Source organism: Amphiprion ocellaris, chromosome 6 (genome assembly GCF_022539595.1).
Source record: "Amphiprion ocellaris isolate individual 3 ecotype Okinawa chromosome 6, ASM2253959v1, whole genome shotgun sequence".
Classification (NCBI taxonomy): Eukaryota; Metazoa; Chordata; class Actinopteri; family Pomacentridae; genus Amphiprion; species Amphiprion ocellaris.
This window is the reverse complement of record NC_072771.1, coordinates 31,586,314-31,596,560: the sequence shown is the minus strand read 5'-3', so window position 1 is coordinate 31,596,560 and position 10,247 is coordinate 31,586,314. Positions and strand designations below refer to the sequence as shown.

Sequence of the window (10,247 nt, the reverse complement as noted above, 5' to 3'; positions counted from 1 at the left end):
TAATTGTGAATAATATCAAGGTCATAATTAGTTACTTTGAAGCACTTTATTTGTAACTAAAATTAGTTCCTACTGTATTTTCTTGCACTTCTTCATTTAGTTCATTTGCAAGCCTGGAGACAAGACACGTGAGTGATTTGTTTAAACAAATTAAAACTAAATCCTCACTTTGGATTGAAAATTGTTTGTCACTCGGGCTCATGGAGAGCAGCCATCTTTGTAAATCTTCAGGCTGAGCCACTAAAGTTTAGTGTCCAGATTTTCTCAAGATGCTTGTTTTCAGGATGTTCATGTTTTTAGATGAACGTCTGTCTTCAGTCCACAGTTGCACAGAGCACAGGAGACATGTTTAATTCACAGCCTGATACTAAAAATGTTTTATTTCTTCTTTACTTGTACAAACTGAATCAGAAATAACGTGCAGCATCAAAATAAGCACATTTCCTGAGCCTCAGAGAAAGATCACGAGGATGGCGGAGGACACCAGCAGCAGGAAGACACTGGGACCAGTTGGCATGACGCTGTTGCACAAATCCCCTTCACAGCAAGCCACAGCACCTACACATGCCATGCTGGTTTGGCAGCCCTTCGTAACCATGTCGTAACCTGCAAGATGTGATGAAGAGACCACTTAACAGAGCACAATTTGACATGTATAACATCCACCAGACGTTCACGAGGACAGCCTTGTTTTTGACGCGTTCTTGGCACTATAACAACAACTTACCGTCTACTCTGAGAGAAAAGCAGCGGTTGAAGATAACAGGACAAGATTTGGTGTCTATACAGGATCTGGGGTCGGCGGCTGTGCATGTGTAGCATCTTAATCCACATGCTATACAAAGACACAGAGCGCAACAGTTTAAAACACGCTGCATACAGGCCAAGGCTCGTAGATTTGTGGGTGTTCTGCAAGAACAAGTTGATCATGTGGTTTACGTCTTCTTTTTCCAGGAAGAGAACATGAAAAGCTCATAGAAACTGAAAACAATTTGCCAATAAACCATCCAATGTCTGAATTGTTTTAAATAAACATTCAATTTTTTCCCTAATAAAACACATTTTAAACACCTTTTTGTAGCTTTAGAGTTGAAAGACAATAGTTTGATGTCATAAGGCTAATTATTTTGGATTTATTTTTGCATTTTATGTTGCTAACTGACATGTAATAATTGGGGTTTTTCAGGCCCTAAAAGAATTCATCTTCTAATCATGAACTGCCCTTTTAAGGAAATAAGCCTTTTCATTTTCTTGTCTTCCTTTTATCCACATTTAGATCACCTAGAAAACCACTTCCTCTGTTGCAAAGAAGAAATCCTCAAACATGTCAGCCCTACAAAGTATCCATATACTGCTCTTTTTACACAGTGGTGTTTGCAGGATTAAAGAAACAAGTTATTTTTTGTGAATTACTTTTCCCTAAACAGTTGGCAACATGTCACTCTATTTCCTTAACTTTCAAAAACCACTTCTTTTGCAGACTTTATGACAACCTTTCTTCAAAGCACAGTGATGGAACAAATCCAGTTGGCATGAAAGATTCCTACCTGCAGATAGAGTCATCAACACGATCAGAGCTCCACAAAGCTTCATCCTGAACGCAGACTGTTAACCAGCCTTGTGCGAGACAGAGAACGCTAGCGTCAGGCTTCAGTTTTTCAGCCCAACTTCTCAGTCTGCCTCGAGAACTTGAACATTTGCATTTCTTCACAAAGCTTCCTCCCCAAGTGACCTGAATAGCACCGGCCCTGAAGTGACCTCATTATTCCCCAGACAGCACTGCAGACTAATACTTTTGGGAAATGAACACAAGACCTAATGCTGCTGGAAAGCCTGTGAGATCATTAATAAATGAATAACCATATGAACTGATTTAATTTAAAATAAAAAAAACATTATCTCTGCAAAAATACATCACAAATATAAGTAATGCTTTTTTCACAGAAGTTGATTTTTATTTCGTCATGATTATTTTTTCAAAACACCTTTTAAAAATCTGTTTTATTCCATATTGGCTCTTGTCCCAAAGACACCAGATAGCTCTTGTTAGCTATAGCAACACAGTTATTCAGAGTCACCCAATTAAAAGCTGCTGATGAGACACAGAACAAAGCAGGAAGCAACTGGAGGAAGCGGAGAAATTTCTCACATGGTTCACTGATCATGTGGATACCAGTAATGTGCCAAAGCCCATTTCTCTATTCGTGTGCTTTTTTCACTTGGATTATTAAACCCCTGAAAAGACTTCTAAATGATTATTATTTTTTAAATTGTATGCCCTTGTTTAACAGATAAACGTGCAATTTCACATAACATTTTAATAATGAACAAATCAGGAAAAAAGCACTGTTGTAATTAACAAACCAGTACACGGACAATAACTATCCTCGGCACGGCTGATACCTACCAGTGACACTGTAAGGCCTTGATGTCTGGGATTATAGCCCAGAATGTTTTATGAATATATCTGGATCTATTCATCTGTCATTTCAATCAGTTAGCATTAATTCTACCTCACAAAAAGACACCACTATCTTGAAAAAGGTGAAGTGAAAAATACTGATAATCTCTTCACAAACCAATGTTCTGCAGGGAAACTTTGGGTTCTGGCATTCACGTGAATGGTAGAATAATCCATAGCACCCACCTAAGCATTGTTGCAAACCAAGCACAGCTTAGATTGAAATGCACTCAAAAGCAGATACTGAAACCAAGTAATGCATTTTTTTTCTGTTGTTACTTTCACTTATTGTGGAAAGAAATAAATTAATTTAAAAAAGCATCCAGCATAATGTAATATATGGTATACTGGTCAAGAAAAAAAAGATAATCTGTTGATTTCATGATAAATAGATAAATAAATAAATTATATACACAGTAAAATTATTAATGGCTTATTGTAATGGATTCATGAATATTGCCTATTTTGTGCCATAGTATTAAAGGACACTAAAACAAATTTGAGCCTTTTAAAAAAAATCCCCCAAAAGCCCTTTAATTGACGGCCAAATTAATTTTATTTGTAAATATTTTGAATTTTCATATATTTATTTATTTTTTAAAAAATATGTATATATAGGAATAAGGAAAAGAGAATAAAATAACTATAGAAAGAGCAAAAAATAATAAAATAAAAATAATATTAAATAAAAAAACATACAGATATATGCACAAAGAATATATGCACACAATTGCAGAATGAGAATACAGTGCAAAAAGCCAAGAACGCTGTTCTTGGTGCAAAAATCATGTAGCTACATTTACATTGATATATTGAACAGATGTGGAGGAATGGCCCAGCCCTTTATTTGGGTTATCCCTTTAACATCCTCACCAAGAAAAATGCAATGAAAAAATTATTTCTTTATATTTCTTATCTCTTTGGGGCACTAATAACAACAATCAATGTTTTTTTAATGAAGAGACCCAAATGGTTGAGAAAAATTATTTTACCCTTTTAAATTTTTTTTTTTTAACATTTCAAACGACACAGTTGCATTCAGCAACTCCTTAAACACCATAATGTGTCAAAAGTATTACTTTACCTTTGAAAATCACAGCAAACAGGCCTCATGTGAGGAGTGATTTTGCTCGTGCTAATTTCCTGTGAACAGACTAACTTGCTCTGCATGCTATTTCAAAACACAGTGACATCTACTGGACTTTTTTTTTTAGTATAATGTACCTCAGAGTGGTACCTAATGAGTGGTAGAGATGGCTGAAACAGGTGGAATTAAGTAAAACATATTTTTCACTGAGATATAGTGAGTCAAAATGTGCTCTACCAAATGGTTGAGCAGAACGTTAAAGGGTTATGGCAGTGGGGAAGTAGCTGTTCCACAATAACACAATACAAAACCACAATGTCCTGACGTAAATATTTGAGATCCCAAGAGACTGGGGAAATCTGTTCAATCCCTGAACTTGAATATGATAATATGCTCTGTAGTTAAAACAAAACAATGCAATTCTCTCATAATCTCACTCAAATTTCGGAGGGATCATTTTTATTTGCAGCAGATCAACTAGATAATCGCAGTGTATGAAAATAAAAATAATAATGATAAAAAGTTGCTCCAATGCAACAGAAAAAACAAATATGACAGATTTTTTGCAAAACTACGTATGAATACTTTTATTTTGGAAGGTGTTAGAGAAGCGGTTTTCCCTACGTCATTTACGCGCCAGTGTGACCTCAGCACATGCGCCGCTGTGTTTTGAAAAGCCGGAGAGCTGCAGCTCGAGCCTCGGCCTGTATAGTTTGTATGTGCTCGGGTTTGTGCACATTTCTGGCTCGATGCATCTCATGTGAGACCGAATGAAACATGCCAAAGTCTTTGAAGAAGTCCTGCAGCGCTCAGACCTCCATCAGCAGGTACTTTGGAGGACTGAGCAGCAGCAACACTCAATGTGGGATTAAACAAAATCCTGCAGATCACCAGCTTCTGAGGGGGAAGGTGAGCAGTGCTGCACCGAACACACAACATGCACGTCAGATATGCTTCATTGCTGAACCTCAGCTGCTTTTGTCTTGCAGCAGAAACTTTCCTCTGATGATGATTTTGGATCGCCAACTAAACGAGCCAAGCTCTCTGTCAAAAACAAGGAGCTGGAGGATCTGGAGTGTGGATCTGAAGGTGAAGTGTGTGCAGCAACTCCAGCAGAAAATCCATCCTTTTTCTTCCAGCTTCTGGAATCTAGAGGAATCCTTCAGTTTTGTTGTGCAGTTATGGTCTTATGATGGTCGCTTAAGATGAAGTTTTGTCTTTTTGCTGCTTTTGTGCAATTTCCTAACATATTTATCCTATTCTACTGGTTCTTATTCCATTTCATTTACCTCCCATACTGTATATATCTGGCCTCCTTTGCAGATGTTAGCATTTTTAATATTGTTATGCTATATATGTACAATTGTTTTTATTATTTAATGTTGATATTTCATTTCTTATTGCTTGTTGTTGTGCACCATCCAGTGGAAGCTATTTATATTTCCGTCATGCCATGTGTGATGACAATAAAGCCATTCTAATTCTTTCCTCAGACTCAAAGCTGACATCGAGCCGAGGAGGACGCAGCCTCTGCTCGTCCACCTTGGAGAAGCTGAAAAGCTTCACCTGCAGCGCTGATGGTGCCAGCAGTAAAACATGTAAGCAAGAAGGCAACGTTTGGTCTGCTGCTCCAGATCAACACCAGATTACAAACAGACTGCAACATGCAGAGGAGGAGGATGAAGAGGAGGATGTTGAAGAAAAGGAGAGCCAGGGGGTGACTGCTTCAAAACAGGTACGCATTAATAATGATCATCACCTGGGTGTGTTTATGGCAGCAGGTTAGTCCAAGGATGAAGGTTTACTCCCATATGACGTCCGGTTTATTGTCAGAGGTCAGTCAACTCCGATAATCATGTCCATGACGTCTGACCCCGTCACTACAACCAGATGGTCATGTTTGTATTAAATTTGAAAATATTTGAGCGAATACAGAACAACATCAGAATTGATGTTATTTTAAAAATGACAGATACCTGAATTTCACATTGTTTCAGCATCTGATTTACCATCCACAAGACCTGAAAACCCTGCATGATCTGACAAGAGCTTTGTGTGATTTCAGGAATATTTGGCTTACTTGGTCTTCTAACTACTCTATTTTGTGCACTTGATTCAGTGCAGGTGTCCAAATTGCAAAATGTCCTCGCAGTTGCTCGAATATTCCCTCCACCATGTCTCTCTGAGGGTTTGACACTCTGCGGTATCATTCTCTCTCCTCTCTGTTTCCTTATACACCCTTCTGTTGCTGCCACAAACCTGAAATTTCCACTTATTAGTCAGTAAGACTTTGTTTCCCATCGTCCACTGTGAGATGTGGGTATGTCTCAGTACACCTGAAAGATGTTGTGATGAGTCTTGTGTTCTTTATTTGGCAGCTTCTGTGTCTGCGGTGAAGCTGCTTTTCTATCAAGGATCAAAACCTGATGTATTCATCTGACGGCGTTCTCACTTTTGTTCAGCCTGATTTTGCTTTAAATCCAGTCTAATCCTTCAGTCCAGCCTTATATTTGAGCATGAAAAGTCCCTCTTTTCGTACTTTCCCACTTTTATTTAGTTCTACCATTTTTGCCTCTATTCCACATCTGTTGTTCTGCACAGCCATGGTTATTTGGTAGGGGAACAGTGGCTTTAAGTTGATTTAGTTGAACAAGCCTCAGATGAGTCAGTCAGAGTCAACTGAATGCACCTTCAATAGTAGAATACAATGCAAGAAAATGTCACCTTTTGTACAAAGGAGTTAACATCATCAGTGCCACAAATTGCTTTTAAATGTCTCTAAGTCCTCAAACCTTGTGATTATCTCCAGTTTTGTGTGAAGACAGTGGCATATTTTCATTGTGGTCTTGACTTCCCACTGTTTACGCATATATGAGTGTGTGTTGCAAGACGTTCCTGAATAGAAAAGGAGTATTTGAGGTAATTGAGGAACAGTGTGGGTGCTTTTTGTGCTCACGAATCTGCGTCAAATCAGCCTCTTCCCTCTTTTCTCTCCATTCTGTCTAACCTCTCAAATGTGCGTATTTGTTGGCTTATTGACAACAATAAATAGAAGAAGTAGCTATGAAACAAATACAGTGAAGGTAGTGTGAAGTTTTTTTAATTTTTTTATTGTATTGTATGACTGGAAAATGTCATGTAGAGACCAGATTGGTTTAAATGAGGAACTGAAAGAGTGAAGAAACTGTCACTGGTTATAAATATATTTTTCTTTGTCAGGGGTTCTGCTTTTCAGTGTTTGCCAAATCAGGAGGAGGAGGAGGAGGAGGAGGAGGAGGAGGAGGAGGAAAGGATGGTGAGCTGAGTCCTCCGGCAGAGTCTAGTGCCACTTGCCGGTGTTCAAAGAGCATCTACACTCCTCTGGAGCAGCAGGTCATCCAGCTGAAACAGCAGCATAAGGACGCCCTGTTGGCTGTGGAGTGTGGCTACAAGTACAGGTTCTTTGGAGAGGATGCAGAGGTGGGAACTGTTGATCCAGTCTGTGTAAAATGCAGCCTGAAAGACACGTCATAGTGTTTTAGATTATTCTGTTTCTTTTATCTCTTTCACTTCCCCAACATCATGAGTAGTGATCATTTTTAGTTTACTTATTTTTCCTCTTATACTTTAAAATTAATCTCAGAACAAAACCCTTGTTTTTTATTTTTATTTTTTTATTATGTATCCAATCCAATCCATGTGCTATCCCCAACCCCCTCATCCCCACCGTCACCCAACCGGTCGAGGCAGATGGCTGCCTTCCCTGAGCCTGGCTCTGGTGGAGGTTTTTTCCCCTACCTATTCTAGGATATTTTCGTTCCTTCCCATCGCCGATCATTCTGTTCTCTGTTAATAATTTGTAAGGTCTGTACTTTACTCTGATAAGTGCTGTGTGATGACGTATGCTGTGAATCTGTGCTATATAAATGAAATTGAATTGAAATGAAGTATTCACATATAAAGGAATATATCTGAGTTGTATTCAGAATTCTTGTGCACTAATTATGAAAACAACAAAAAAACTCATTTTAGAGAACATGCTTTTACCTTTAAGGCACTTCTGTTATCTGTTTCTGTGACCAGATTGCTGCAAAGGAGCTGAACATCGTCTGTCATCTGGATCACAACTTCATGACGTGCAGCATCCCCACACACCGGCTGTTTGTTCATGTCAGACGCTTGGTGTCTCACGGACACAAGGTATCACATGCATCTTACTGTTATTCTAGTTTACAAACCCAGGCTGCTCAGTAGCGTGCTCTTTCTAACTCTACGTTACTGTCTTTCATTTCTAGGTTGGTGTGGTCAAGCAGACGGAGACGTCTGCGATCAAAGCCTCAGGCGCCAATAGGAACAGTCTGTTCACTCGCCAGCTCAGTGCCCTGTACACCAAGTCCACTCTGGTGGGAGAGGGTATCCTTACAGTCAGTGGATGTGTGTGTGTGTGTGTGTGTGTGGTGTGTATGTGTTTGTAAAATGGTCTTTTCTATGTCTGTATGTCTAAAGCAGAGTCCTTAACGTTGCTTTTTAGATGTAAACCCTGTCTGCAGACTAGAGGATGTGGTGGAGGGGGGCTGTGGAGACGTCGTGGTGGATCCTCCTAACAGCTTCCTGCTGTGTATCAGTGAGAACTGGGACAAACTGAAGAAGCAGCTCACTGTGGGGCTGGTGGTGAGTCTAATGAACAGTGATTCCTAAAAAATGTGCATTCAAGCAGCTCGCCTTTTTTGTTGTAAGCAGATTATTATTATATATACATCTTATTTCAAACTAAAACGCAAGATTCTCTTTCCACTTGTTGTTTGTCGAGACACATTAATGGACTTTGATGTTTGTATGCCTACTTTTGGGTGGTTTGCAATCATTTCTTGTTATTCAAGAGTTTATTTTACTGTTTTCTTTCTTTTTTTTTTTAAAACTCTGTAATTGAAAAGGTTCCATGGAAAGGAATCAAGTGAATGTTATGATACACATCAGGGCATCAGACTGCAACCAAAACCCTTTTTTGAGATTGTGCAAGTAACCTCAAATATGAAATCTGATTTCCTTCATGCTGATTTAAATGATCTTTCATGGCACAAGCTGTACTTATTTAAATTTTATTCAACACAAACTGACAAAGTGATTTGTGCACAATCAAAAATATGAATATATGTGTGTTTTTTTGTTTCTTTGACTGTGTGCATCATTTCATGTATATTTGTGTGTGTGTGTGTGTGTGTGTGTGTGTGTGTGTGTGTAGGCTGTTCAGCCCAGCACAGGAGATGTGTTACTGGACTGTTTCCCTGACGGTTCTTCTCGCTCTGAGCTGGAGGGTCGTATCCTGAAGATCAATCCAGTTGAGATCCTGGTTCCTTCCGACCTCTCAGAACAAACCCAGAGGCTCCTGCTCAGCATCGCTAATGCCAGGTAACATGCTGTCAGACCACTAGAGGGCAGTATACGTCCATTTTCTACATGGCCTTGTGTCTGTCCTGAGCTCACCTGGGCTTTTACAAAAATGCCTGTCTGTTTGTGAGTCTGGTGTGTTTCATTCTGAGTAGTTGTGTAGCGACTTCCTCAGGCAGGTAGACAGTTGTTTTGTCTGGACTTCAGTTTGGAGGAAGAAATCAATATGGACTCATAGAGCGGTTCTGTGATAACGGCCCTCAGCACCCTGAGCTTCACCTCAGGGCTGAACAGGGTCCAACCAGGGTTCAATTAGGGCTTATTTATCTTAAACAATTCATCCAGTGACTTTCCCCATGATTTTACAGTTGCTTTAAAAAAACAAACTTATTTGTCAGATGATTCATGAGTCATTTTATTGATGAAATGTTTGAAGTAGAGATAAAAGCTGAATGAAAGTTGAAGTTAATAAAAGTTGGCTGCTGGCTCCAATGCTGATAAATGTATTTGTGAGACTTTTCAATCAGGAGCAGCATCCGACTACCAGCTGCAGGGAATTCAGATACAGCAAACTGAAGACACATACGGGTATAAAAATATTTACTGGTTTAAAATATTTCTAACAATTTCAGTGTAGCATTTACAGTGTAAAGAATATCAGTTGTTAGATGCTTTTACCAGAGAAATTATGACAAAGAATTCAGACTAACATTATTGTCACCATCGTGGGAAAAATACTAATCTATATGTTGAAATTTAGCGTTTAAAATGTCACTTTGAATGAAATAACCTTGTTAGGTTTAAGAAATATCTTCACAGTTTTTTTTAAACTGCCTTAAAGCAATAGTCAGATGCCCATGTGAGCATTATATTCTTATATTTTAATGTGCTTTCAATGTAAGTGATAGGACTGAAAAAACAAAAAACAAATCCTCTCTTGCTGTGCAAAAATGCATTTAAAAGTTTATCTGAATTATTTGGGGCTGATCAGTTTAAATAAGTTATTAAATTACAACTTTTTAACCCCCTTAACATACAGTTTTTGTTGTCCCACTGGTGTTTTCCTTGTGCTGTTTGTTGACAGCAGCTCAACAGGTAACCGCAGTCCACAGAAAAACAAAAGCTTCTACTAAAAGACTTTAATTTAGGAAGTTGCAGTTTGATTTATCTAGTTGAGAAAGTTGAAGGTTCATGTTTGCTTTAGATAAAATACAAGACTGGCTTTTGTACCTGATGTCTTAGAGTTAGGGTGCTGGGAATCTTTTAACATATTGGTACTTAACTATTGTTATAAAATGCACTTGAAACATTCTGATCCTGCACTTAAATCAC

At 38.6% G+C, this 10,247-nt stretch overlaps 2 protein-coding genes across 3 annotated transcripts in view; one reads left to right on the top strand and one right to left on the bottom strand.

The window, feature by feature from the left end:
• Positions 1-348: 348 nt before the first annotated feature.
• On the bottom strand, positions 349-1,717 carry LOC111564719 (lymphocyte antigen 6S-like). Its single transcript, XM_023264481.3, has 3 exons — positions 1,548-1,717; positions 728-835; positions 349-606 (listed from the first exon to the last, which is right to left on the bottom strand). The coding sequence occupies exons 1-3, from the start codon at positions 1,591-1,593 to the stop codon at positions 452-454; spliced, it is 309 nt and encodes a 102-aa protein (XP_023120249.1). The 5' UTR covers positions 1,594-1,717; the 3' UTR covers positions 349-451.
• Positions 1,718-4,200: 2,483 nt separating this feature from the next.
• The window catches only part of msh3 (mutS homolog 3 (E. coli)), a 50,556-nt gene continuing 44,509 nt past the window's right edge, over positions 4,201-10,247 (top strand). Inside the window, exons 1-8 of one of the 2 annotated variants that reach the window (XM_023264448.3) lie at positions 4,201-4,457; positions 4,541-4,637; positions 5,042-5,283; positions 6,768-7,007; positions 7,611-7,727; positions 7,823-7,940; positions 8,059-8,198; positions 8,770-8,936. In XM_023264448.3, the coding sequence (XP_023120216.2) occupies positions 4,326-4,457; positions 4,541-4,637; positions 5,042-5,283; positions 6,768-7,007; positions 7,611-7,727; positions 7,823-7,940; positions 8,059-8,198; positions 8,770-8,936 (1,253 nt within the window). In that variant the 5' untranslated portion in view covers positions 4,201-4,325. Of the gene's footprint in view, positions 4,458-4,537; positions 4,638-5,041; positions 5,284-6,767; positions 7,008-7,610; positions 7,728-7,822; positions 7,941-8,058; positions 8,199-8,769; positions 8,937-10,247 lie in introns of both variants that reach the window. The other variant, XM_023264447.3, reaches the window with a different exon arrangement.

What these genes read in the sequence shown, in the direction of transcription:
- LOC111564719 (XM_023264481.3), bottom strand. Translation starts at nt 1,593, where the DNA reads ATGAAGCTTTGTGGAGCTCTGATCGTGTTGATGACTCTATCTGCAG. An exon ending in GTTGATGACTCTATCTGCAG is followed by an intron (nt 836 to 1,547) that starts GTAGGAATCTTT and finishes GTCTTTGTATAG; the next exon opens with CATGTGGATTAAGATGCTAC. An exon ending in CTTTTCTCTCAGAGTAGACG is followed by an intron (nt 607 to 727) that starts GTAAGTTGTTGT and finishes CACATCTTGCAG; the next exon opens with GTTACGACATGGTTACGAAG.